Here is a 27065-nt window from a genome sequence, read left to right as displayed (position 1 = left end):
TAATGACGTTACCTACTCCCTCGCCGCGGTTGATCTTCGTGGAAATAAAATCCAAGAAATAGGAGACAACTTGCCCCGCAATTTCGCCAACTGCATTACGAGGAGCTGAGAGGCAACTGTCCGCAGTAGATATTGCGCGAAAACCCATTTTCCAGTTGTTAAACCGAGCCAACTTGCTAATGTAACTCAAATAATTAAAGTGACGTGTACAGACCGTACTCTGAGGTTACAGGGACAACTCGTGGATCCTAATGCGGATGGAAGATATAACGCTGGAAACTACAGAGAACAGGGTAGAGAGGAAGAGGGAGAATTTCAGTTGCGCGTAATAGTGCCGTCTAAGTAACGTATGTTCTAAACTAAACTGCTCTATCTTGGACGAACTTCCGTCCCTCTAACTTTCCTCACGAATTCAAAATCTTTGCCACGCAAATTAACCATCCGAACAACTTTTTCCCGTGTATCCCAAACTCTGCGCCTTCGTATAAGCTACGGATAATGAATCATAATTTTACAAATACGTATATATTTCGTTGTATAATTGCGAGAAGAGATATTGGGAAGCAATATCGAATCGGGCGAGGATCGAATGGATTTTGAAAAAACTTTGAGCCGCGCGTAATTTTATTTCGGCGCGCGTATCCCGCGATATCGGTAACCAATAAAATCCCTCGGGTCGCGAGAGCAAGCGGATGGTAGCGCCATCTGCGCGGCGCACCGCGCAACACTGTCACGCGAACAATACAACTACAGGGACACGCGTAACGCGACAATGGCGACCTGAAAGACTGGCGTGCGCTTCCTTGCTCCGTATATTTTTGACATCTCGCCAGTGTTTACCGTGCCCTTTCCGCGCATTCGTAAACGTGGGACACGTTCGTGCCACCGTGAAATATGTGACTGGTGAAGTGGAAACGCGAACGCCCAGGAATCGCGTGGATCCAACCGTTAAAGCTAGCTAGGCGCACGACACAATTCAATGGTGTTGGTCGCTGCCGAAAAAACGGGAAAGCCATGTATACATCGATATCTTGCCAATTATAATGCGCTGGTAAGCACACGATTCGTTCTTATCCCTTTGCCAGCGATTCACGCAGAACCTTGTATTCCTTATTCTCTACCGACGGGCATAGGTGTAAATCGTTTGGAAAAATCTGTAGGTTAGGTTGGTCTGAGAAACTGGCATCGGCGGATTTTATTTTGCTCTCTTTCCAAGGGGTTGCCTATTTTTTTTCCGTTATTTTTATCGCCTCGAACGTGCTGTCGTTCAGGAGCATGTATTATTTTTCACTTCAACGTTCGTTATTTACGATGGGGCAGCCTCGAGTATTCTTTATTTATATTGGGATACACACAAATATAGTAACTTACAACCATATATGTAGCCACTTGCATGTTTGCAATTACGAACCCAAGATTATAAATACATCATTAAAAGTAATAGTAATATAATCTGCGTGCAAAGAATATAGGTATATGTAAATTATGAAATGCTTCTGTGCAAAAGTCCTGTTTGCAGGTAGAAGATCGCGCGAAATAACTTCTAGCAGTATTTATAGCATAAGAATACTCTGTTCTATGTTTTAAGTATTTATTCGTTCTTTCTCTTCTCTCTTCTCTCTTTTCTGATAATGTATTTAAGCGTAATATAATCGGGACTGAGTATTTGTGTTCTTTTTATCTTTTAAACACCAGTGGAACACCAGTAGACGTTTACCACCGAAATCTATTGTGGTGCTGATACGGCATGTTAAAATAAAGGAAGCGAACGAGGGAGATGAGCCACAATATCGCAGGCATGCCACCCTTCGCAAGGATGCCTCTGGGGGGTATGGGTATGGGTGTGAACATGGGTCCTAGTGCCCCGCATCCAGAATCTCCTGCTCACCCTCATCCTCCACCACCACCACCTGCCGGTGCCAATCCTAAGAAGAAAAGGCGCACAAACGCCAATGTTGCTCAGCCACCTCCGCAACAACCTCCGACAGTGCAGGTAACTTTTGTTCGTTTCAACTTTGCCTCGGCTACTTTCCAACGATAATCGTTAAATGTTCTTCTGCCACTACTTTTAACATTCGTGCTTCCAGGATTTGTTACCTCCACCTTTAACGGGTTACGGAGATACGATAGTGGCAAGTAACCCTTTCGACGATACACCCCCCCAAACCACGCAATCTCCGATGATGCACGGTGGACCACCCCACATGCATCCTCACCACCCCCATCACATGGGTGGACCGCCCATGAGAGGCATGAGTCCCTTAACTTCAATAGGTGGAATGAGCCCTATGATGCCTCATAGCATGGGCAGTATGAGCCCGATGGGGAATTCGCCCATGACAAATCATATGAACCACATGGGGGCCATGTCTCCGATGAATCACGCGCCGATAGGCGGCATGAGCCCGATGAACAACATGGGCCCTAGTATGCCACCCGGCCCGATGAATACTATGAACAATCACATGAATATGAGTCACATGGGTAATTCTCAACTCAGCGGACCCCCGATGGGTAGCCCGATGAACAACATGAACAGCGGCCCAATGGGTAGTCCGATGAACAACATGGGGCACAGTATGGGAAGTCCTATGGGTGGTCCATTAGGTTCTCCTATGAATACAATGGGAGGCTCTAATCATATGCCTAACGGGCCAATGAGCATGAATAACATTAATAGCCATATACCACCCAACAGCCCGTTAAACGGGCCGTCTATGAACAGTGTGAACAGTCCATTGGGCCACAATGGATCTCAGCCGCATCCGAATCATATGGGGAATAATCTTAACAACTTGGGAAGGCCGATAAACGGACCCATGACTACCATGAGCTCCATGGTATCCAATAACATGAATATGAGTGGTCCGAATCAAATAAACAATATGAACATGGGAGGACCGCCGATGAATAACATGTCTAATATGAGCATCAGTCATCATAATCAAATGAGCCACATGGGTGGCCCGATGGGTACGATGTCTAGTAATATGGGTGGGGGCCCGCCAATGGGTCATCCCATTAACATGGGAGGTTCCATGCCACCCCATGGCTTTCAAGGTCCGCCAGGAATGGGACCAAAACCGATGCCAGTTTCTGCGGGAAAGGTAGCTATATTTGTCGCTGGTATCTTTGCGTAATCTACTTATGGTAAATCATCGAAAACGTAATGCTTTAATGTTCTAACACCATTGCAGATATATCCTCCAGATCAGCCAATGGTATTTAATCCGCAAAATCCTAATGCTCCGCCTATTTATCCTTGCGGAGTGTGTCACAAAGAAGTGCACGATAACGATCAGGCAATTCTTTGCGAGTCCGGTTGTAATTTCTGGTTTCATAGGTAAGCGACAAGTTTGCGAATATCTTCCTTCTCTGCATGAAACTCATGCAAACAGTGTGCGTCTGGGATACATTGAAAAACATTATTCTAGGGGGTGCACAGGATTATCGGAAACCGCCTATCAGTTACTAACAGCAGAAGTTTACGCAGAATGGGTTTGTGATAAGTGCTTGCAATCGAAAAACATACCTTTGGTTAAATTCAAACCATAACACTTCTTGACCCGTCGTATTAGCGACGCACGAGTGACTCTTTGTTAGCGTTTACACCCTGTACACGCACATATGCGCGTGCAATTGCACACAGAAATACACATACACGCACGCACACGGCCACACACACACATACATATACATGTATACACTCATACGGCATACATTGATGCACAAGCGAAGTCGTGCATATAATATAAACATGCGCTGTTTGTTAATATCTTAGCTTTAACTTGTTGAAATATTAGGGTATCATTATGAGTCGTATTGATGAATGAGATGGCAGGAGCAACATATGTTCGAAAGTTAAACTAAATTTTGAGTCTGTTCATGACAAGTGGATTCGTCCGTTTGAAACTTTATTTATAACTTTGAGTTTGAGAATTCTGAAAGTGTTGTGTTGTTTTCCATTGCCGTTCTAATACCTGTCACACACATAAACGATAAGTTCAGAAGGGATACACGTTTTTTAAAGAAAGCTATGAAAAAAGTTAAAAAAAAAAATAATAAAGAATGATGTTGAAAAGTGCATAAACGTCGTAAATCCTCGTTTGATTTCTTACCGCTAACTGCATTTAATTTGAAATTAAAAGATAATCGTATGTATAAGAAAAGAAATATGTACGCGATTAATGGTAAAAGCTGTTGGAAATGCACATTATAGGGAAACGAGTATATTCTGTTTTTTTTTTTCGTTTAGATTCGGGTGAACGTTCCTGATAAACTATAATTAATATTCACGAGTAACTAAGAACGTGTATTATTTTATAAATAATTTCTATTTATGTCGTTGCCATTTGTCATCAGGCTCGGTTACGTTGATCAAAGGAATTCAGAGGATCTAAGCGATACTTTCGCGAGAAGGTATCGCCAATGGACGTCTAACTATCTATTTAAGGGCAGAGTAATGTGAATTTCAAACAACGTAAATTGTTCTCATAACGCGATATTTTATTGTAAATGTTCATATGTACCATCGACTATCAAAGTATCAGGAAACTCCTGAATCCACTTCTGCGCATAATTAAATTATCACACCGAAGTATTTTGGGTTTTCAAGAAGCGCGTTTGAGCGAATTAATCTAGCACGTGCGTACCGACGCGAATGATAATCGTTACCACCCTACGTTGGATGTACCCTCAAACGCAGTTCTTCGCCCCCGAAATGTTACAAATGAAAGTGCTACGATTCCTGTATTTTTATATTTCAAGTATTTTGGTATAAACCATGGTCAGTTATATACTTTCGAAATATGTTAGTGTTATAGTTTAGAATATATTCGAAATGTAAATAGAAGTTTTAATACAGTATGTATAAAAATATTTCTATCTGTTCGTGAAGATCGATAGCAGGCTTATGTGGTAGGATACGACACGGAAAGGAGACGACTTTTTTTTTGTCGAAGCTCGTATATCGTTTCTTGCCATGGTTTATGCTGTTAATTGATTCGACTTGTATGAGTAATAAATTTTTAACTTGATACATAGTTCTCGGCATACTGTGAACAAGAAACGGCAGGAATTCATTCGACTGATAATATGCAGGGTCCCACGATAAATGGATCAGTTATAATTGCTTAAGCAGAAACGCATAGAAACACGGTACTTTTGAATAACGATAAATTCTACGCTGATAAAGCGCGGGACCGATTGCAATACGAAACACGAAGGACCGTGCGAAATAAAGTCTTGAAATCTAGAGACAATTAAACTGTCACGGTACGCGAGATTCGGAAGACCGGTGCCGCGCTTGTATCATTTGCAGACTCGTCTGTTCCTCGACACAGTGTTTCCCCTAACTCGGTAACTGATTCGTACGAATAGTAATTACGAATCGAAGCTCAAGATACTTCGTAAATGTGTACCGACCGTGAGTCTCGTATTTAATCATCAGCAACGAAATCTCTGTGCACATACACACGCCCTCACACATACATGCGCGTACACAGGTCACATCGCATACACGCCCTTTTTCATCACCAGTTGAAATTTATTCGTCGCATCTGTGAAACTGTCAATGTCAGTAATAATGTAAAGATATATCGCGAAAGAACGGAGTATCATCGACGTAAATGATCGACACGCAATAGAAGGGAGAAAAGGGGTTCGGTATGTTTGGAGAGAGGGGCTAAATTCCGTGCGGCAGCTAACGCAAAATTAACAAGTCCGCGGATTGTATAGTTTTATATACATATATATACACACAAACACAGAGACAGAGAGAGAGAGAGAGAGAGAGAGACGCTACGCATATACATATGTATATGTGTGTATATATATGTATATATATATGTGTATGAAATGTAGCCAGTTATCGTTTTACTATTTGATGCTTGTATTAAACGGAGGACTAATCACGAAAACTCTCAGAGTACTTCGGAATAACTAGTCTCTCCTGTATGTACACGGCGCGTTCGACTAGTTATTCTCGCGATCCTTTACTCGAGGTTTCCCTCCGTGTAATCCACGCTTTAAGCTTGTTTTATTGTAATCCTTTTTAACGAATATTACGCGCGAGTAACATTACACAGGATCCTACGATTACATAATGCTCATGTTAGTATTACAACAACGAAATAGAATACCATCTTCACGTATCTTCGTACCATATGTTGTCGTCGTCGTCGTCGTCGTGTCACGGGGGAGGAAAGTCACGCTGGAAATTGTTAACGCGTTGCTTTCTTCTTTCTATTACGGAGAATTGTGTAAGAAAATGCGAGGGATTAAGCGAGAAGGAAAAGAGAACTGTATGGAAACTGTACGGAGAATGTTGTTCGGGTATGGTGTGCAACCATAGACGATGGCAGAGACTTGGAAGGTCGAGAGAGTCGTTTTCTACAAGTACAAACGCATGAATCGTAATTTAAGTAGCCATCGGTAGCGCCTATTTTTTCCCAGAGTTTACGCGTATAAGTTGTATCGTTTACGAATGAAATCATCGAGCCAGGAGGCACGCCTGAAGCGAAACATTATTATCTACGTGTCGTCCTTTTTGCGAACGTAAAAGGAGAAAAGTTGTTGCACTTGTGTCTAACGAGTAGCTTAATCCCTGTACAATCTGTTCGATGCAAATGCATTTTATATATGTCTGAATATTTGTCTCATTGAACATCCTTCAAGTTTAGTCATCTCGCATCGTCTGTGTGCTCGTTTGTTTCACTTCGGAGAACGAAGGGGCTTCTCCCTGTTTCCAAAGCGCGACGATCCGTGTAGACTGTAGATGAATGACTTTACGAAGATGGAAACCTCTTGCACGATACACAGTAGCGGATAAGTGTTCGGATATTCGTTATTTCTTCTTTCTATCTTTTTTGGATTGCCTGGTGAATAACTGTAGAATTATCTCGAGTACTAACCACTTGATTGTGTACATAAGCTCTTTGCATCTTCGGGAAAAAGTGATTGGCGGAAGACACGCGTATAATGATAGCGCGTACGGCGAACCGCTACGTGCGACTTGTACATATCCGTTGTATCGCGTTCACGAATCGGTAAGATGCGTGTGTACCGCGCCACTTCTCCGCTTTGCCTCGATACGCGCGATAACGACGGCAGAGAACAGTTTGCGAAGCAACAAGACGATTATACATTGCACCGTGTAAATCTCCATCTCGATATTTCAAGCGGTAAAGTCACACATATTCTTCTTCTCTAGGTAATCGTTATATCTAAATTAAGGTCTCGAATACTGTCCGAAATTCCAGAGCAAAACCTGAGAGGCCCGACACGCGATTTTCGTGCGTTGCTCTATTATTATTAACTACTATTATCATTATCATTACCATTATCATCTTCATTGTATTAGTACTTTGTACGAGGTCGATATTTGTTACTGGCATCTGAATTATATTCGTTATTAATTTTAACGCTTCGAGAGATTATATAAGCGTTCAGTTAAAGTATCGCGGCGACTCGATCGTCGGTTTCCAACGCGTCGCGTCTACCGATCCTCGGGAGGCGCTTGATTAAATTAATCGGAGGATTAAAGGGAACGAATACGGGAACGGGAAACGCGCAAGGCACGCGAATCGACAGCGTCGCGCGCTGGTAGGAAATGAATAACGTAATAATGCGGACGCGTTGTCGTTAATGAAAAGTATGCAGGACAAATTGTTCATAGATTATTTTTTATCGTGTGAATACGGAATATGTATACATACATAAACAAAAAAAAAAAAAAGAGTTGTTAGTCATATTACAGATCGGCGTACGTGTCTCACGATTTCGGTACGCGATCAATGCGTGCGGAGATATTTCTCGTTTTTTCTGCGGCGTGTACATGTTCACTCATTGTACATATTTATATGGCACTTTAAATAACAAATCCATACCATGTTGGTTTTTATATCGTTCTTGTGTGTACCTTGCGAAACGTTATCCACTCGGTGAAACATACGCTCAGAGACTCGCGATGCGAACGGTATCCGCAACAGACCTCTTCCCCTCTGTCGAGCGATCCGATGGCGATAGAATGCCACGGCGAATTCGAATATTTGTTGAACGCAAAGTATTGTACGACTTCAGAGAAGGGAGGATTTATTTTAATTCCAATTTAACGCGTCGAGAAGTTTTAAACGTATAATACAAGCGAGAACTGCGAGACTTTTGAACGTAAGAATTAATTGATGCGTAAATGCTCATTGGGCAAACCATGGTCGCGTTGCTTTTAAAATTTCAACGCGTTCAGCTCTCCCCGCCTCTCGATGGTGTGAAGACGCACGATATTCGATAAAGTACGAGCCACGTGCGTCTTCGTGATCCTGCTCCGTCGATCGTTCGTGTTCAACTCGTCCGCCCAGAATTTCAGCGGTATCTTAGGCCGTACGTAAACCGGTGCCTCGTTGCACGTCACTTTGAAATCTGCAACACGACGAAACCTCTTTTATACGTCGGATCTCTCGCTGCACTTTGTAAGGAAGCCACCCTCCGGTCCCGGCACCTTACCCTGCGGAAAGAAAGCGAAAGGGGCACGCGTTTAATCGAGGCCCGAGTGTCGCGCAACGAAGGCTACCATGAGACAACAACTTCACTTGCCTTTAGGCAATACTGCGACGAGTGGTTGGTCAACGGCTCGTATCGCGGTTCGATCGGCTCGTGATGATGGCGATGGCACTTCTGTCGACCGAGGGTCGCGCTGGTGCTCGGGTTGTCCGCGTAACCGAGCCTCCCGTACAGCCCGTACTTCTTCTCGTCCACTGCTCGCAGCGTGCCGTTCCTCTTCATCGCCATGTAGATCTGCTCCAGCATGCCGTAGCTTTTGATGAGGAAATCCCGCTGAGCCAGCGCCGTCACGCGCTCCCTTTCCTCGGAATCGCAGATGATCTCCGGCTCGAACGAGTACAGAGTGTTGATAGCGGGGACCATGCTGTGCTTCTTCGCCTAGAGGGTTCAGAAATTATTTCATTCCTTGTTGAAATACGTGATAGGGAGGGTAGACCGGGGGCGATTGTAACACGTTAAATATCTCAGAACATATTATAGATATTAACACAAATTTTGGATATATGTATGATGAAGAATGACATTTGGAATACACACATTCATGTCCTAGGAGTATAGATACACAATAGACATGTGTAGTGGAGAAAATAACTTGTTCATACCCTAAAGTAACTTTTTCTAACTGATTTAAAATTGTAATATAAATACTCGCTTTGCAAGTACGAGTTTTTTTTTTAATATTTAATCTGGCTATTTTTAAAGTAATACTGATCGCTAGTTATCACTTTTAAGTGTCTCGTTAATCAAAATTTATAATTTGTGATTAAGTATAAATTTAAACATTATTATATGTTTATGAATGGAGTGTAGTTACACTTCTAAGGTTGTAACACTTTCTCCCCTTCTCATTTCTTATTAATAACCTGGATATTATTTGACACTCTGCGAAACTGTTCTGTTCTCGATAATGTCAGATAAGTAAGTAACATTGTCATATAAGAACTTTTGTTCTAACTGCGATAGTTCTTGCGTAATCGTACACCAAAGTCAAAGTGTTACTACCGCCCCCGGTCTACCCTACTTTAGCAGAGTAACGTCGCAACCGACATTAGATGCGTGCAAGGTCCTCTTGACCACGACCGCGGACTTGCTCCTCTCCTGAGCGGTGGCCGTCACGGACGACCTGGCCGCGCTCGGACTTTCCGGGTGTATCTTCGTGTCGCTCCATTTACCGAACACCTTCTTGCTCTCGTGCTCCTTCACCTTCGCCTAAAAATCAAACGGTCCCCGTTACGCGCACCTTGATCCTCCGCGTCCGACAAGTCGCACCTCGTTCTCATCTTTTTGAACCTTGGAGGCCTCCTCCCGCGCCCTGGAGGCCACCGTGTCTTGGAACACGGAGATGGTGTTCTGCCTGAAGAACGGCTCGTACTTCTCGCAGCCAGTGCACGGATAGATCCTACGGAAATTGCCCATGTGCTCGTCCTCCCACTTAAACTGCCGCTGCAGGCAGTCCTGCTCCGATTTCTCAGACTTGGTCGGGCCGATCGTGGAATCGTTCGAACTTTGCCCAACGAGAACGCTCCGAATTAGTCCTCCGCCCGGGCTAATTGGGCGAGAAGATTTTTCGTCGATTTACCTGCCGTCCTTGGGATTGATGCCCTGGAGCAATCTCTCCCTGACGCGCCTCCTGTCTTCCTCGATGATCTTCTTCTTGTCGCACTGCTGCAGGTTCAGCATTTCGAACGTGTCCATCAGCAAACCCTCCTTTATGTCCTTGTCGATCTGCGCGTCCGTGTGGAAGCTTGGGGAGTGGTTCACCTAACGTATTTTTTTTTTCTTTCGGCACGTTGTCTCGTTTTTCATGTGACTGAATTTAGATACTGATTCGCGATCTTCACCTCCAGCAGGTACGGCTTCAGTTTCCAATCGAGCAGCACGTCGAAGCCCAGCAACTCGAAGCACGCGTACGTCTTGTCGTGCATGGGGAAGCAGGTGTGGTAGCTGTGCTTGAGGATCGGGTGTGCCGCCAGAATCGTCTTAATTATAATCTCGTCGATTTTACGCCACAGATCTTCCACGTCGATCTCCTTCATCCTCAGCCACTTGTTCAGGGTCGATATTTTCCTGCATTCAAAGACTAGCGTCGGCAACGATTCATAGAAACAGGAGTGTCCTGAAAGTGTCTCGCTGGCCGACCTTTTGCTACCGATCTCGTCGTCGATCACGTACATCCGGCTGTGTTTATTGACCGCGTAGTTGGTCAGATGCATGAAGACGTTGGACGTGTTGTGGCCGGTCGGTTCCTTGTACCTGCTCGTGGCGAACCTGAAGGCCGAGCCGTGCAAGCGTGAACATTTAGAGGCGAATAAATATTAATGGGGGTGGGATAACGTTACCTGGCAAGGCCGTCGTTGTGCACGTACACCCTGAGCGGGTCGCAGGACGTGATGAGCGCGTAGACGCGAAGGTCGAACTTGTAGCCGTCGGCCAGGAAAGGCTGCGGACAGGAATGGTCTTCACCGATCAACGGTACAAGAGCGCAAAGATAGCTTTAAGGTCTGCGCACACATATCCGTTCCGTGTCAGTTCCGTATCCGTCGTGCCAGTGGTAAGAAGAAGAGACCCTCTACGCCCCTCTTCTTCTCACCACTGGCACGAAGGATACGGAACTGACACAGAACGGATATGTGTGCGCAGACCTTTAAGGGGAGGTTCCGGTTTAAATGTCGATTTTTTTTTATTTCATTTTTCGAATGTTTAATCTTTTAGGAATACGTGTTTAAAAGGATTTGTTGAAGTTCTGAAAATTCCCGAAGTTATAGGCATTTGAGTAGCGGCAAATGCATGAGTAACACCCGGCCACTGGGCACTCACGTTAAACTTTAAACGCGTTTTTCTCGAAACAGTGTTCTCAAAACGGTGGGCGCTGTATCTCCAAAAATTATTATCTGATTCGACTGAAATTGTTTTTATTTTGAAGAATATACTTTTGGCCAGGAGGGTGGGGGACTAGAAAAAATTACAAAAAATTAAAAATTTATAATTTTCAAAGGCGTTGAAAGGACGAAAAATACAGGGAAAAGTGATTTCAAACTAGAAGTGTCGTTATTTTCTAAAAAAAATGTTTTTTTCTAGCCCTCCTCCCCCCCCCCTAGACAGTAGAATAACCTTCAAAATAAAAAAGGATTCAGACGAATCGGATAATAACTTTTGGAGATACAGCGCCCACCGATTTAGATGAATTTTTTGACGCCTTGATTTTAACGACTCCCCAGTGCCGTCTGCGATGATTAATTATAAAACAAAAAATATATTTCTATAACTTAAGACATCTTTAATACGATGTAAAAAGTCTCATTAAATTATATATAGTAGTTTTCCTTTAATTAATTCCTAAATATCACCTATTTTTCTGGCCTGTAGACCAGAACCTCCCCTTAACGTTAAGAGTGCTCGCTTACCCTGGCCACGTACACCTGGCATATCATACGTTCGCTGGGCTTCACGTCCTTCAAGTTCTTCGTCAAGTAGATGCCGCGCCCCTGGCAGCCCGTGTCAGGCTTGATGATGAACGTCTTGGAGCGTCTCAGTTTCGCGTACGTCATCGCATCCCCGTGGCTGAAAATGTCGATCGTTGCATTGGAAAGGAAAGCGGAGACGCTCGCTGAAAGTGGAGCCCTTACTCCGCGGGGAAGCACCAGGTCTTCGGGAAGAAATTGTAATCCTTCGGGAACAGCTTGTGCATGCGATTCAAGTTGCGCGCCAGCAGATCCTTCCTGCAGATCTCGGTCATCCCGGGGAAATGATTGACCTTCTGGTACCTCTTCATGTCCTTCGCTCGCTCCACGCTAACGCTCAGGTCCGTCCAGTAAAGGTTCCAGCTGCTGTCCTCAGTCACCTCCTTCATCCCGAAGCGAGCGGCCACGCGCCGCACCGCCTCGTACTTGCAGTTGCTCGTGCATATCGTTAGGTATCTTACGCGGGGAATGTTTGACAGGGAGGGGACGATAAGTCTGTGGAATTTCCGTTCGTTTCTTCTCTCTGACAAGGGAAGAAGTTAAGCAACCAGGACATTCGGATAATTATGCAACGTGCAAGTAGAGTAGTTGCTCTGTAACGGCATCCTATTTTTTTCTTGGTGCTACAGAGCGGTTTTAGGGGGTGAAACCACCCCTTGAAAGAAATGCAGGATTTCCTTTCTCGTGGAATATCTCGAGAACGGTGAGAGATATCGGAAAGAAGTTTAAACAAAAGTTGTTGCTGTTTTCTATATCTACAGAACCGCGTGCGCGTAATTACCGAATTAAAGATCGGTGGCGGGAGTAACTGGAAAAACATGGATTTTTCGATAATCATTTTCGCGGAGTTTCGTAGATATAAAAAGAACACGCAACTTCTGTTGAATTTTCTTTTCGACGTCTCCCACCGTCCTCGAGATGTCCCGCGGAGAAGGAAATTCTGCGTTTCCTTCACCAAGAAGAACTAGGTTTACCCTACGAAGAAACTACGCTCCACTTGCGCAGAAAGTTGCAAAGTTCCCTGAACTTCCGGGTTGCCTAAATTCCTTTGCGCGAAATAATCTAGGGCTACCTTCTTTTCCTCTTCTTCTTCGCCTTGCTCAAAGACGCGTTGTCCTTCCGCGAGTCTGCATCGGTGTCCACGAACGAGAGGTCAGCTGTCGAAATCATACCTCTCGTAATCGCGTCGCGAACGAGAGAACTTACGCGGGCATGTTTCTACCGATTCCCCGACAAGCAAATCCTACTACCCCAAAGATCGAGCGGCGTTCGAAGGACGCGTTAGGTTATAAAGGGGTACCTTTGTCGTCCTTTCTGTCCGTACAGCATCGACGGGGAACGGTGTCATTTTTAGGGGAATCGACGCCGAAGGAGGCGTCGAGTACCGCGAGTTTCTTGCGTCGGTCTCTGTAGCCGGCTTTGCAGGATCGCCTGTCGCTGCTGGAGTCAGACTCGCTGCTGATCTCGCCCTCCGACGGATGGCTCTTTCCCGTGGCAGCGACTTGAGGCTCGGGCACCATCAAAGGACGTCTCTTGTTGCGTTCGACGACATTCATGACCGGCGTGTCTCATTATTCCGAGCGAACCGTCCTCGCGCGGCGTCAATTGTGCCTCAAGTCGAGCCGCGAGTCAACGCATTGCGCGCGGACCCGTCGATTCCACTGCGATTTCACTGGGAAACGCCAAACCGACGGGACGGCCCGGCGCAAAGGGGTAGCCGACAATTTCCACGGCGAAGAGGGCGGCTTTACTGCGGCGCGGTGCGATTTATCCCGGCACGCGAGAACTCGAGAACCAGTGACAATTTACTTTCTGCCACGGCCGAAATAGCTTGTCGCGTCTCGCGCATCGCCCCGCTCCTCGATTGTTTCCCCGTTTCACGGGGCAAGAGGAGGAAGAAAGCCTTTGCGAGGCAACTGGATCGCGATTGTGGCGCGCGGCGACTGGGCTGGCTTCCCGATGGCAATGCGACACGATCCACGCGAAACGCGCGTCGAAAGTTTGTGTCGCCGCTCTAATTGCTGGCCGACGACGCCGTGGATACTTCGTATACCTAATTGCAGGAAGAATCACGGAAGGGTGGCTGGTGGCAAGCGCGACGAGCTCGCGGGGAAGTTACGCTTTATTCCCAATTCGTTGGGGCATTACAGATTCGACTTGAGTCCCATCGTGTCCCGTATTATTCCCACGACGTTCAAAGCGCAGCCCCAGCTCAGCGTCACGCCGCTCCCGCCGTGCCCGTAATTGTGTATTACCTGCAACACGTTGCACAGGCTCCAGTTAATTCGATAGTTTTACGCGCGACGATGATCTTGGACTCGCGCTAGGTGCATACCGTGAACCGTTTCCCTCGAGGACACTCGAGCACTTCGGCCTCCAGGCGAACGCTGGGTCTCCCGGGACGAAAACCAACCCACTCCTTCCTCGCCGCGCTCCCCTTTGGCGAAACAATGTCGTAATTAATGCTAGTTCTAATTTCGAGGTACCGAAGGTAGGGGAGACCGGAAAAAATGACTGGAAAATAATGTAGTTATTCTTTTCAATATTGACTAATTTCTTGTTAAATTTATTATATCTTCTGATTGTAAGCTTGTATTTAATATATTGTAATAGGTTTTTCGTGGAAAATTATGAACAAATGACTGGAAAATAATGTAGTTATTCTCTTCACTAGTGACTAATTTCTTGTTAAATTTATTATATCTTCTGATTTCAAGCTTGTATTTGATATATTGTAATAGGTTTTTCGTGAAAAATTATGAAAAAATGACTGGAAAATAATGTAGTTATTCTCTTCACTATTGACTAATTTCTTGTTAAATTTATTATATCTTCTGATTTCAAGCTTGTATTTGATATATTGTAATAGGTTTTTCGTGGAAAATTATGAAAAAATGACTGGAAAATAATGTAATTTCTTGTTAAATTTATTATATCTTCTGATTTTAAGCTTGTATTTAATATATTGTAATAGATTTTTCGTTGAAAGTTATTTATTTGTGGCTGATCGAAGCGGAACTTCTTACCCCTATAAGGGGCAAGTTGTTATCGCATTGGGGTAAGTTGTTACTAAGATAGAAGAGTTGCCTTTTAATAAGATATTTCATTTTCTAGTGAAATAAAACAGAATTTTATTAATAATATTTATTTACGAAGGTTCGGACCGACTAAAACGTATTATCTTTAAAAGAAAACCAAAACGAGATAATAACCATAAACATTATCTTTGGTGTACAAAACTGTAATTTACTAATCAGTCTTACATTCAACTGTACGTAGGTACCTACTTATTGAGATTCGTTCGCGACAGAATTGCCGGCGATTTTCAATCGTACCTTGAGCGCGGGCAACATTCGGCAGCATCCGTCGTAAATGAACTTGGAGTCCTCCTCTCGTGGAGTGCGCTGGAAATCGTTCTCTTGGTGGGTGCCGCCCAGCACTGTACTGTCGATGCTTCGGAGGAAACGAAATAATTAGCGTGCAAGTGTTCTGAGATTCAGGAAGGGAAGTTATCGGTAACTGCAGCGTGATTCGTTACTTCGGAATTATGTAGTTTCCGTGGTCGTCGTCCACCAGGTACGCGTGCATCGCCCAGGATGCTGCCACCTTAAACGAAAGGAGGCGTGAAAGGAGTTAGCGTAGGCCTCGCTCTTTACGATTACCAACCCTGACCACTTGACCCCTGATAGGCGCAACCGTGCTATCACCGGCGAGCAGGCGTGCACCGATCCCGCTGCAATTTATTATTAAATCGTAGCCGTCGTCGATCAGCTCGCGTAACGCGTGGATCTTTCTCTTTCGGAGCTGTCCACCAGCTTCGAGGAATTGCTTCGTCAACCACGGTAACAAACGAACTGGCTCGCACGTGTATGTCAGAAACATCCATCCGTCCCTAGAACCGTCCGCGTAAGCCGAGTTACTTCCAATTCCAACTACCGAGCAACATAGCTAAATGGATTATTCGTAAATAAATAAATAAATAAATAAATCTCTATATATATAAAAGCTAAAAGCGTTTAACCTAGGAACGTGAAATTTGAAAGGTACATTGTTTTCGGGACCTAGGCACCCACTAAGGAAGGATTTTTGGAGATTCCGTCCCTAAAGGGGTGAAAAGGGGTAAAATGTAGTTTCTCGGATTCCTTAATATCTCTTAGACTCGATTAGATATTAACTCGGTTCTTACTCACAAAGATTGCCCGCACAAATGCCTAAAAACCAATTTCAGGATTTTGCCCTAGTCAACCCGTAAAGGGGTGAAAAGGGGTAAACTGTGTATTCCACGGACTTCTCAATATCTCTTAGGCCCGATTAGATATCAACTCGGTTCTTCCTCCCAAAGATTGCCCACATAAATGCCTAAAAACCAATTTCAGGATTTTGCCCTAATCAACCCCTAAGCGGGAGGAAAGGGGTAAACTGTGTTTCACGAATTCCTCAAAATCTTTTTGGCCCGACTAGATATCAACTCGGTCCTTTACTCCGAAATATTACCCACATAAATGCCTAAAAACCAATTTCAGAATTTTACCCTAATCAACCCCTGGGGCGGGGAGGCGCAAAGGGGGTGAAATGTGTTTTCACGAAGTCGTTAATATCTCTTAGTCCCGAAGCGAAGCGCGGGTACACTACGCTACTTAGTAAATAAAATAAGAAACATTTCTGCCAAAATCACACGTCACGGTTCAATCGCAGAAGCTCGACGCTCGAGCGTACTTGTAGTTGGACTTCTGCTCCTCGTTCAATCTTTCCAACTGCTTCGCGGTTAGCCTGTGAGCCCCGTACACCAACTTGGTCCAGCTCGAGTCGTACCCCTTCGGATCGTTCACCACGCGATACATCGGCAGCAAGGACACCCCAGCTTCCTCGGCCATCCCCGTTCTCCAAAGACTCTCCAGCCACCGATGCGTCGCGCCGCCCCATTCCCTGTACACGCGATTACGAAGCTCACCTGGCTCTGCGAAACTTCTAAATCCAATCGATACTCACTGTACTTTGCGGCGAGGGGTGTCCCCGAGGAGGTAAGGGCCCCAAAGGCCGGCACTTCCGTCGCCAGTGGTGTCCGGCGAAAACTCTTCCGCGAGCACGTGCACCACGGACCTCGGAAAAGCGTCTTTCACCGCGACCGCGCTTGTCATGCCGATCACACCGGCGCCCACCACTGCCACGCGCATTTTTCCACGAGCAGAGTAAACGAACACTCCGTCGACTCGCCACGAGTCTCGAGACGCGACTTCCCCTCGCCACAGAATTACCGAACGACGAGAAGAAACGTTAATCTCAGACGATACCCCTGCCGCGAAAGGTCGCCGCTCGTAGCTGCATAAAAGGCAGCTGGTACCGCGATAGATGCAACGAGGCCGCGATCTTATCCGCGACGCGCGAAAATATGGGTCGGAGGCCACGGCGAGCCTACGATACCACATATTCGTGGCATAATGCCCTGCTATTGCCCGGCAAAATTACGCCAGAATATGGGAACCGTGGAAGTCAGCCTAAGAGTCCGGATGGTCCTGCTGCAAGTAGATCCTCGAGCCCAGGGCTGGACCGATGCTCGTTTCGCGCCGCGCCAACGATAAACAGAGCATAATACTTTAAATCTCGCCTCTCAAAGGTCTTATACTCTGCTTACCGATGCCGCGATACGCGATTCTGGCGGCTGCAGCCGCGTAGCGCGCGATGCGAGACTCGCCTCGCGGAGGACGGACACCTAGCCGCGCGAAGGGAAGTTTCCGAAGCGCGTCGTTCCGACGCGCAACCCGCGGACTGAGCCCTGAACGCGTATCTGGCTCTCGGAAGACGGCTGTGGCGGGTGCCCGATGACAGTTGACGATACCGTGCATTTGTTTACGTTGCATGCGAGTACCCTAGCCATAATACAGCCCGGAAATGCGATAAAGGGTGTAGGTGACGGGATAGCTGGCGCGGACCGACTCGTTTCACGTTTGTACAGCTCCGTAGCCGAGCGGTCGGGAATTAAGTAAGCGGTGCCGAACGGGCAGTGGGCATTCGTCGGTACGTCGATGCCTGCGACGTTTCTTTTAGTCTTCCCTCAACGAGGGGAACTTCTACTTTGCCCGAGCTAACCGGGAAACGAAAACTCGGGGCGCGCGCAAACGATCGGATTGAGTAACGAAGGCAGCTCGGATCGCGGCGCGGCCCAGCGCCTGTTTTAAAGAGTGCGACGAACCGAAGTGTTCTCTCTCGGGAACGAGAGACGACACTTGATCGCTGATCGGTCACACGATTCAACCCGGGGACGATTGACACGGTGCGAAAGAACGTCTGTCTTCCGCACCCCGCCAGCTACGTTCCTTCGAGTTGGAACGGAGCTAGCGGGCTGGAAGATGCGCCCAACAGTTGCCCGTTCGAATTCGAGGAAGAAATATTCGCTGTAGAATTTCGCTTGCGCGTTTCCAAATTTAAGGGGAATTTAGTTTAACGTAGTCTGCGGTGTAGATGCTCGAGGAAGCTACGAGTAGAGGCATTTATGTGTTTAGTAGGTTGAGTTTTGGTGAAGGTAGAAGAAAACGGTGAGACATCGCGAATTATGTGATAATATCCAGGAGGGTGGCCGAGGATCGGTCTCGGCTATGCTCGCGATGCGTTCTACAGATTCGGATAACAGACACCTAGGTGTCTGGTATCCGAGAACGTTATCGGGGCATTTTACGCTCGACGCACAGTGCTGGAAATTTAAAAGAACGCAATGGGAAATCGTTCTGTTAACATTTCAATGCCCCTTTCGTTATGATCGACCGGCTTTCTGGGTCGTCAAATTTGATTCTCGGGTTAAAATCTTTATTAAACGATTAACGTTCATCCGGTGCTTCTTTGCGGTTTCTTTATGTTACTGCAGAATGCAAGTGATAATAATAATACGTCTTACACCAACGAATTGCGTTAGATTAATACATAGGTGGTTTTTCTTTTTCTGACTTTTGTGGCGCAATGGGCGAGATTCAGCGAAATGCTGCTTTAAAATGCAGTATGAAATGTACAAAAGTAGTGCGAGAGAGTTCGATTATATTTTAATAGCCTCGTGTTTATTATATTATCGTTGAAGGTTTGCATTGTGCAAAATCCCATTGACTTCTATTTTAATTCTCTGCTGACAATACGCCTCATTACAGGATAATTGTGGACGTTTTCACAAAATTAAAAGCAAGTAAGGGGGAACAGTGGCGTTTTATTGTTTTATTGATTCATTAATCATGAATTTTATTGAATTTGCAATAAAAATATTTTTATCCCTTCAACTCGACTTCCCAAGATTAAATCCTGAGTGCGCCACTGGGAGGAAATGTTGAAGGTATGTAGTAAGTTCACCAATTTGGTTACGCGCGCTCGTCGGATTTCAGCTCCTGGTAGCAGGAACGCACGATGCCAGAGGAGGTATCCGACAAGAACAGAAAATGGGTAGAGAGAAAGAGGGAAATACGCTGCCTATGTCGATAAAGAAGGCGCACATTCATATCATCTGTCGTTACGTGCATTAACATCGACAAAGTAGGTAACTTTAAGCCGGTATTCATAGTCGCTACTTAATCTTAAGGGAGTAGACACGTCACGTGACCTGGCCGATTCGGCAGATCGGTATTACAGCATTTTTTTCTGCACAGAAATGGTAATACCGATAGATCGACGAATACCCGGTGAACGCGAAAGGGAGCTGTTTGCTATTTCTGTATTCTATTCTGAATAAGGAAAGAAATTCTCAGCTGTTCCGTTATACTTATAAAAATTTAAACGGAAAGTCGGCTGATACTGTAAACGTAGAAAATTCATTGTACATTTTAATTACTTGAAATGTGCTTATGCTACAATATTCTACGTTAGCAGTAAGGAATTCTAAGTGAAAAGGGAAAATAGATGAGGGAATGTCCCCAGAAAATGAAATTTGTTAAGTTAGACATTTTTTTACTAGCAAAGCACCGAAACAGAACATGAAATACACTTATTACATGTCCTCTGCAGAAAGCAGTTATCAACAAACATTATATATACAAAATTGTATTGAATGTTGAATTGGGCTAGTGAAAATGCACAGACTGGATGCACGTGATTATTATGTGGTCGGCTCCGCGAAGTGACAGAAAATATAACCTGAATCCACGTTGACAGTCCTCCCGAGTAGGCACCATCTCGTATTCTGACAATTTTCGCCAGATTTTGGCCAATATATCAGGAGAACATGAAGTGGAAAGAGGTATACTAAATTTCAGAACAGTCACTGTCTCGAAACATTTGCGCCACTTCTCGCTCTTTGATTTGCTCTCCGAAGACGTTACTTAGTGCCACCTCTTTCGACATCATGTTCTCCTGTTACAAAGCCCAACTTTGTGCATTCTGAAAATTTTTGCCAGATTTTGGCCCAGGTATCAGGAGAACATGAAGCCAAAAGAGGTATTCTGAATTTCAGCTTCGAAGGCATCCTCGATTCTCTCTCCGAAGACGTTACTTAGTGCCACCTCTTTCCACATCATGTTCTCCTGTTACAAAGCCCAATTTTGTGCATTCTGAAAATTTTCGCCAGATTTTGGCCAATATATCAGGAGAACATGAAGCGAAAAGAGGTATTCTGAATTTCAGCTTCGAAGGCATCCTCGATTCTCTCTCCGAAGACGTTACTTAGTGCCACCTCTTTCCACATCATGTTCTCCTGTTACAAAGCCCAATTTTGTGCATTCTGAAAATTTTCGCCAGATTTTGGCCAATATATCAGGAGAACATGAAGCGAAAAGAGGTATTCTGAATTTCAGCTTCGAAGGCATCCTCGATTCTCTCTCCGAAGACGTTACTTAGTGCCACCTCTTTCCACATCATGTTCTCCTGTTACAAAGCCCAATTTTGTGCATTCTGAAAATTTTCGCCAGATTTGGGCCAATATATCAGGAGAACAGGAAGTGGAAAGAGGTATACTAAAGGAGGGTAGTAAAGGGCAAAAATAGGAAATCAGGTTTTTGCCGAATTTCTCGTATACTAGGGGATGAAAAATTTTGAAAAAAATCAGAGGCATTTCTGTTATCAGGGCACATACTAGAGAATTATTTCAGATTTTTAAATTGAAAAACCAAGCCGTGAAAAATAAAAAACGCCGAAAAATGCTGAAAAATGCCGATTGTGTATCGAAGCAGGCTTGGCACTATAATTATATTTTTACTGTAAGTACGTATGATTGTTACTATTGTCCTGAATTTTTTTCAGATTTTTCAATTCGGTGCGCCGCAGTTAAAAAAATTAAAAACCGATTTTTTCGTCGTTTTTTCCGCGTCAGAGTAACTTATACGTCGAATTGCTTCATGAAATAAGTGTTTTATGCGATCTTCAATGTTTATACGTACAGCAAAACCTCATAGGAATTAAAGAAACTGAAAAAAACCTAATCATTTGCCTTAAAGTTGCAAATAAGAGGCGCAGGCCTTTCAAGAGGCGTTCGAAAATTCTGCGTCTCTTCGTTAAACAGTCACTGTCCCGAAACACCTGCGCCACTTCTCGCTCTTTGATTTGCTCTCCGGGGACGTCATTTGTGCCATCTCTTTCGACGGCATGTTCTCCTGTTACAAAGCTCAATTTTGTGCATTCTGAAAATTTTCGCCAGATTTTGGCCAATATATCAGGAGAACATGAAGCGAAAAGAGGTATTCTGAATTTCAGCTTCGAAGGCATCCTCGATTCTCTCTCCGAAGACGTTACTTAGTGCCACCTCTTTCCACATCATGTTCTCCTGTTACAAAGCCCAATTTTGTGCATTCTGAAAATTTTCGCCAGATTTTGGCCAATATATCAGGAGAACATGAAGCGAAAAGAGGTATTCTGAATTTCAGCTTCGAAGGCATCCTCGATTCTCTCTCCGAAGACGTTACTTAGTGCCACCTCTTTCCACATCATGTTCTCCTGTTACAAAGCCCAATTTTGTGCATTCTGAAAATTTTCGCCAGATTTTGGCCAATATATCAGGAGAACATGAAGCGAAAAGAGGTATTCTGAATTTCAGCTTCGAAGGCATCCTCGATTCTCTCTCCGAAGACGTTACTTAGTGCCACCTCTTTCCACATCATGTTCTCCTGTTACAAAGCCCAATTTTGTGCATTCTGAAAATTTTCGCCAGATTTTGGCCAATATATCAGGAGAACATGAAGCGAAAAGAGGTATTCTGAATTTCAGCTTCGAAGGCATCCTCGATTCTCTCTCCGAAGACGTTACTTAGTGCCACCTCTTTCCACATCATGTTCTCCTGTTACAAAGCCCAATTTTGTGCATTCTGAAAATTTTCGCCAGATTTGGGCCAATATATCAGGAGAACATGAAGCGAAAAGAGGTATTCTGAATTTCAGCTTCGAAGGCATCCTCGATTCTCTCTCCGAAGACGTTACTTAGTGCCACCTCTTTCCACATCATGTTCTCCTGTTACAAAGCCCAATTTTGTGCATTCTGAAAATTTTCGCCAGATTTGGGCCAATATATCAGGAGAACACGAAGTGGAAAGAGGTATACTAAAGGGTATAGCGATTTATTAGTTATTAATAATTCTACGGGAAAAGAAGCAGTCGCGTTCATTTAAAAAACAGTTTCTTTATTATCATTGGAAAATGATTTAGAAAATTAAGTACCCATGCCCAAATCGAGCCGAAGAATGAATAAATAACCCTGCGAATACATTACATACAATACATACATATGTAGACTAATTAAATCGGAGGCTTGGAATCTAACATGGTTTAGAGTTTAGAGATTGCGGTGCGGCATCGGTTTATCTTATGGTGTAAAAATTTTATAAAATTCCGTGTATACTTGAGATGGTTATATGCTCCTATTTATTCGGAAGTATGAATGCGTCATTCTTTCACATATTGTGTAACGTCTAAATTCTCTAAACAGTACAATTTGGCGATTTGAAGATAAATTAAATTTACCTGTATGTACAGTAGCTATTAAATATTTTATAAATTATTATGAAATAGTATATGGAAATATAATACACTGGCGTCTTTTTTATCTGTAAATTTATCGGAAAATAATATAATACTTTGTCGCTTTCGCTGTAACAATAATACAAACATAGAGATAGAGTATAAGACTTTTCTGGGGAGTGTACGGTATGTAGTTCGATCATTATTATATAAAATTGGTTGATTTTAGGCGATTGTTCTAGTTGTGTCATAGACTGTTGCTTTACGACATTCATAATCAACACTATCTTTTAGGAATACATACAGCAGAGTATTAGCAATTACGTTAGTAATAATTTTCAATAAAAGGAAAGTTTGCTTAGTCGCAACATCTCTAGCATACTGTATTTATAGAAGCAGTATCGATGGTAATGTAAAAAAGGTCACTAAATAGATCGGTAGCAACATTTCTACAAAACTAAAAATACAACACCTACCAAACTGGTATGAGAATCTCTCTGGTTGACAAAATTTTTATCACAGACGGAGCCGAAGTTATCGTTAAAATCGCAATAAAATTTCGACATAGAAAAGTCCTATGAAATCTGAAGATTCTTTTCACACCGTAATTACCGTAATAACCGATTCTTTTAACAGAAAGTTAAACATGTAAAAAGAAGATATATAATGGATTAACACATAAAACATAACAATTTTTATTGCGACTTTATGCCGTATTTTAGTAAACGATATAAATCATAAAAATTAATAATTTATAACTGATATAAAAGTTATTTAACAAACTTTAATTTGTGTGATGTGTTTTACTGTAGTAACCTAATCAACTAATTAATAATAACTACGTATTTTGCTATCTCATCATTTGTCTAAATCTATCCAACTCGAAGATGCTCTCGGACAATCTGAAAGATGAAAATAGTGTGAATTACCCTTTGCAATCTCTCCTGTTTCATGTGCCTCGAAAAGCACATGAATGATTTATATTCAACTGGCCTGAAAACTAATTCTTACCTCCCAAAACCATTTATAAGAGCAACGATTTCGCTTCTTTCCAAGAAGAAATGCTTCCTACTGAAGTTATGTAATGTTGGCTCCCATTTGTCAAACTTTCCTGAGAACAAAATTTTTAATGCCGTGCCCAAACCGTGCGTTTGCAGTTTCCCCCAAAGTTTACATTTGTCGCATCCCACGCAATCCATGATACGAGAGATATTTCTAAAATGTTGCCTAAATTCTTCTTTTAACAATTGAGCCTCTGCTCCACCAGTAAACATGACACTTTCGTTGAAATGTTCCTGAAACGACCTAAAACAAGGAATACCGTTTAAAAAAACGACATACTTGAATCAAGAATAACTACATTATTCGTACATCTAATTGAACTTACTTAACAGTGCTTAGAACATCATTTATTGCTAAACGGGTATCGTGATCTTGTACTTTGTTACCAGTATAATATTCTTCTCTTTCTAAATATGGTGCAGCTTTGGCTAAAGCTCTCAATTCAAGAAGATAAGTGAAGTACAAATTTTTCAACCAATTCGGGCCTTCACCCCCAGTGTCTTCTGGTGAGAATCTGGTTTTAAACATTTGTAAATTTGGGCCCCACTGTCCACCAGGCACTATCGCCAGACTGTCTCTCGACGATAGTAAATATTTTGAACACAAATGAATATTGATACTGGCATGGAGACCAGATATAACACGATAAAAGACCCTTTTCTCCAGGCACATTCCTAAAATAATGTATGTGTAAATATTAATGTAAAATGAGAATTTGAAACATAGTACAGCATTAAGGCCGCTTACCATTTATTTTCGAAGACTGAATAAAGTTGTGGGGTGAATTCTCTGGTCTGAAATTATATGTATATTTTATGATTAGAAGATTATTGTACCCGTATGTTTCTAAAATTCAGTACACACCTAAAACAATTCTCCATATAAATGCTGCGCCATATTCTGTGCGCGCTAGATCCCTTGTAACCGGTATATCTCTCAGGATTAAGCAGAAGATCTACGTACTCTCCAGGACTAGATTCTCTTACGCAAAAATTATCTTGCGCATCATCGTACTGTTTCCATAGTTCAAAATCTTTGTAACTTTCTGAACTAGGAGAAATATAGAAATGAATTTTAAGCAAAACCGTCCAGTTAACGCGATGACCTATGAAACCTTTCATCACCTAATTGTTGTGTTCAAGTAACCAAGCTCTCTGTTGTGATCTTTCGCACTGTGTAAGCATTCGTCGAACTGAGATCTGGCTGTATACTTGTCGACAGGGCTTTCATTAAAGTGAATGTTCCTTAACATATCTCCTTTCAAACCTTCTGGAATGTCCGCCTATGAACAAAAGGACTCTTTACATTATACACGCAAAGTCTTTGTTCGTTCAATTAATTTAACATATTATGCGCTTACATCTTGACACGGTTGTACGTGGCAATATCGCATAGCGCATTTACTGTCGTCTGCCCAAAAGGGACATTCTTGTTTTAAATTTACTTTATAGAAACGAAAATAATCTCTGACTAGAAGACTCTGAACTCTTGGATAAATCTTCATGTTATTAAAGTAATCCACTGTGTCTACATTGCAGCTGCAGTCATCGATCGACCCTTTCAACTAAAAGTTTCATCTGTTAACATTGTTAACACGAATTGCTAAATACAAAGATGTTTACGTAAATCTATTGAAGCTAGCTGGAAAAATCGTGAGATTAATCGCTAGGTAGTAATTCCCTAAATTATCGTAAATTACAACGCAGGCCTGGAACACAGCCTGTCAGATTTGACAACACGTTGTTGGTTATGTTCAGTGCTGACGTAAAAATATTTGAACAACGGAAAAACAATGCAAATAATACCTTGCAGAAGCACTGGTCGTTTCTTTCATTGTTCGATCCGAAATAATTGCTATGTACGATGGAAGGTAAGACCACCGTAAGCAATATTAGAACACCGAATATATTTCCACTGGGTTCACCCTTCACGATCATGATTCTTCTCACTGGTATATCTTTCGGTCACGTTCGATCGCGTTCGATCGCGTTCGAATATGATAACGAATCGTTATCGGTTATCGCGAACACATTTGCACATTACTACTTCGGCCACATCGACCGGACTACGTGCCTCCAGAAACTTGAATCTTCCTGATACCATTAGGCATTATTGACATCTCTAACGTGTCATTTATCGATCAATGCTCCTTTATATGTGTCTAGACTTTAAGCAAATACGAAATTCTTTTATTTCGCTGGATATGCCAGTGAACTGAAATATAACGGTACTCTAAGAGTATGGAATGTGTTTTACTCTGACAGAAGTAATAAGTATACTTATATATATATATATATATGTACTACGATCTCGATGACGTGACTGTGATCACGTATGTATATATCGAACGTATCTTTTTTTAAACTATATTAGCACAATTCCTTAATACACACGTACAATTTCGAGGCAACAGCTGTAAAGTAACGGTAGTAATTATATGATATACTATCGCTAGATAGCAGATGTTGGTGAAAGGAAAAAAAAATATTGCAATGACGTATGAATTTTTGAAATTCCGGTAAATTTCAAATCTTACATTTAATTGGATTTCAATTTTCGATATATTGAACTCCCATTTGAAAACGGTTATCCCACTTATTGTTTTTCACGATGGTTTCTCCACTTACTTTAACTTACTTTAAGACCCAGGAAGAACTACGCAAAAATAAATTTGTTTCTACGTGACTTCTAGATACAAAACTATATGTTTGCTCCCCACTTTTCTAGTTTTGACCAAATTTAAATTTGATTCCACGTGTACTCATAGTATTTGGTATTACTCGTAAATAATGACGCAATAATAGCTGTACTATTAGAGCAAACAATTAAATATTTAAATTTAAAAGAACATTACTAATTACGCCATTGTATTTTCGCAGTATAAGAATTAACAAACTTTTAAGACACCATATGGCATAGAATTCGTGTCAGATTCTAGAACTCTTTAAAAGAAAAATATCAATATTATATTTTTTAGTTCTTTGTAGCTACAATGTCCGTTATTTTCGAAATTACAAGTTCAAGCCTAAAAAGTAAAGGTAATTTTCTATGTATATAAATGGTATTCTTCTTG

General features: G+C 42.9%; 4 protein-coding genes across 8 annotated transcripts; 1 reads left to right on the top strand and 3 right to left on the bottom strand.

Moving 5' to 3' along the window:
* The first annotated feature begins 734 nt into the window (after window positions 1-734).
* On the top strand, window positions 735-7900 carry Pygo (pygopus family PHD finger). Its single transcript, XM_076820265.1, has 5 exons — window positions 735-1051; window positions 1696-1993; window positions 2088-3107; window positions 3198-3343; window positions 3435-7900. The coding sequence occupies exons 2-5, from the start codon at window positions 1778-1780 to the stop codon at window positions 3553-3555; spliced, it is 1503 nt and encodes a 500-aa protein (XP_076676380.1). The 5' UTR covers window positions 735-1051; window positions 1696-1777; the 3' UTR covers window positions 3556-7900.
* Window positions 7901-8250: 350 nt separating this feature from the next.
* LOC143373220 (tubulin polyglutamylase TTLL13-like) lies at window positions 8251-13947 on the bottom strand. 3 transcript variants are annotated; one of them, XM_076820225.1, is made up of 12 exons: window positions 13318-13947; window positions 13090-13174; window positions 12183-12512; window positions 11961-12117; window positions 10896-10996; window positions 10696-10824; window positions 10398-10623; window positions 10136-10317; window positions 9847-10060; window positions 9604-9765; window positions 8590-8934; window positions 8251-8415 (listed from the first exon to the last, which is right to left on the bottom strand). In XM_076820225.1, exons 1-12 carry the CDS (start codon window positions 13571-13573, stop codon window positions 8404-8406), a joined length of 2199 nt encoding a protein of 732 aa, XP_076676340.1. In that variant the 5' UTR covers window positions 13574-13947; the 3' UTR covers window positions 8251-8403. The 3 variants fall into 3 exon arrangements, with proteins under 3 accessions (XP_076676340.1, XP_076676339.1, XP_076676341.1); XM_076820224.1 differs by having other exon boundaries at window positions 9826-10060; window positions 13318-13946; XM_076820226.1 differs by having other exon boundaries at window positions 9826-10060; window positions 12183-12473; window positions 13318-13946.
* A 114-nt stretch (window positions 13948-14061) lies between these two features.
* On the bottom strand, window positions 14062-17283 carry LOC143373243 (D-aspartate oxidase-like). The gene is made up of 7 exons (XM_076820285.1): window positions 17007-17283; window positions 16734-16943; window positions 15684-15909; window positions 15556-15623; window positions 15353-15470; window positions 14353-14454; window positions 14062-14272 (listed from the first exon to the last, which is right to left on the bottom strand). Exons 1-7 carry the CDS (start codon window positions 17189-17191, stop codon window positions 14162-14164), a joined length of 1020 nt encoding a protein of 339 aa, XP_076676400.1. The 5' UTR covers window positions 17192-17283; the 3' UTR covers window positions 14062-14161.
* A 5293-nt stretch (window positions 17284-22576) lies between these two features.
* Window positions 22577-26673, bottom strand: Ero1l (endoplasmic reticulum oxidoreductin-1-like protein). Of its 3 annotated transcripts, XM_076820271.1 has the most exons (10): window positions 26529-26673; window positions 26296-26405; window positions 25798-26206; window positions 25353-25556; window positions 25117-25274; window positions 24857-25042; window positions 24740-24786; window positions 24318-24666; window positions 23942-24235; window positions 22577-23832 (listed from the first exon to the last, which is right to left on the bottom strand). In XM_076820271.1, exons 3-10 carry the CDS (start codon window positions 25927-25929, stop codon window positions 23781-23783), a joined length of 1422 nt encoding a protein of 473 aa, XP_076676386.1. In that variant the 5' UTR covers window positions 25930-26206; window positions 26296-26405; window positions 26529-26673; the 3' UTR covers window positions 22577-23780. The 3 variants fall into 3 exon arrangements, with proteins under 3 accessions (XP_076676386.1, XP_076676387.1, XP_076676388.1); XM_076820272.1 differs by lacking the exon at window positions 26296-26405 and having other exon boundaries at window positions 25798-26158; window positions 26529-26670; XM_076820273.1 differs by lacking the exon at window positions 26296-26405 and having other exon boundaries at window positions 25798-26158; window positions 26630-26644.
* Between the last annotated feature and the right edge of the window lie 392 nt (window positions 26674-27065).

Source organism: Andrena cerasifolii, chromosome 9 (assembly GCF_050908995.1).
Source record: "Andrena cerasifolii isolate SP2316 chromosome 9, iyAndCera1_principal, whole genome shotgun sequence".
NCBI classification, from domain to species: Eukaryota; Metazoa; Arthropoda; class Insecta; order Hymenoptera; family Andrenidae; genus Andrena; species Andrena cerasifolii.
This window is presented reverse-complemented; position numbering and strand designations above follow the sequence as displayed.

Excerpts from the sequence above, each read along its gene's own strand:
- Pygo (XM_076820265.1), top strand. The coding sequence starts at position 1,778 with ATGAGCCACAATATCGCAGGCATGCCACCCTTCGCAAGGATGCCTCTG. Across the intron at positions 1,994-2,087 it reads AACAACCTCCGACAGTGCAG|GATTTGTTACCTCCACCTTT; the intron begins GTAACTTTTGTT and ends TCGTGCTTCCAG. Across the intron at positions 3,108-3,197 it reads TGCCAGTTTCTGCGGGAAAG|ATATATCCTCCAGATCAGCC; the intron begins GTAGCTATATTT and ends ACACCATTGCAG.
- LOC143373220 (XM_076820224.1), bottom strand. The coding sequence starts at position 13,573 with ATGAATGTCGTCGAACGCAACAAGAGACGTCCTTTGATGGTGCCCGAG. Across the intron at positions 12,513-13,089 it reads AAGAAGAAGAGGAAAAGAAG|ACTTATCGTCCCCTCCCTGT; the intron begins GTAGCCCTAGAT and ends GAAATTCCACAG. Across the intron at positions 8,935-9,603 it reads GGACCTTGCACGCATCTAAT|GCGAAGAAGCACAGCATGGT; the intron begins GTCGGTTGCGAC and ends TGAACCCTCTAG.
- LOC143373243 (XM_076820285.1), bottom strand. The coding sequence starts at position 17,191 with ATGCGCGTGGCAGTGGTGGGCGCCGGTGTGATCGGCATGACAAGCGCG. Across the intron at positions 15,910-16,733 it reads GAGCAGAAGTCCAACTACAA|GGACGGATGGATGTTTCTGA; the intron begins GTACGCTCGAGC and ends GGACGGTTCTAG. Across the intron at positions 14,273-14,352 it reads CTCGAGGGAAACGGTTCACG|GTAATACACAATTACGGGCA; the intron begins GTATGCACCTAG and ends AACGTGTTGCAG.
- Ero1l (XM_076820271.1), bottom strand. The coding sequence starts at position 25,929 with ATGATCGTGAAGGGTGAACCCAGTGGAAATATATTCGGTGTTCTAATA. Across the intron at positions 25,557-25,797 it reads ACGACCAGTGCTTCTGCAAG|TTGAAAGGGTCGATCGATGA; the intron begins GTATTATTTGCA and ends TGAAACTTTTAG. Across the intron at positions 24,236-24,317 it reads GATGTTCTAAGCACTGTTAA|GTCGTTTCAGGAACATTTCA; the intron begins GTAAGTTCAATT and ends TCCTTGTTTTAG.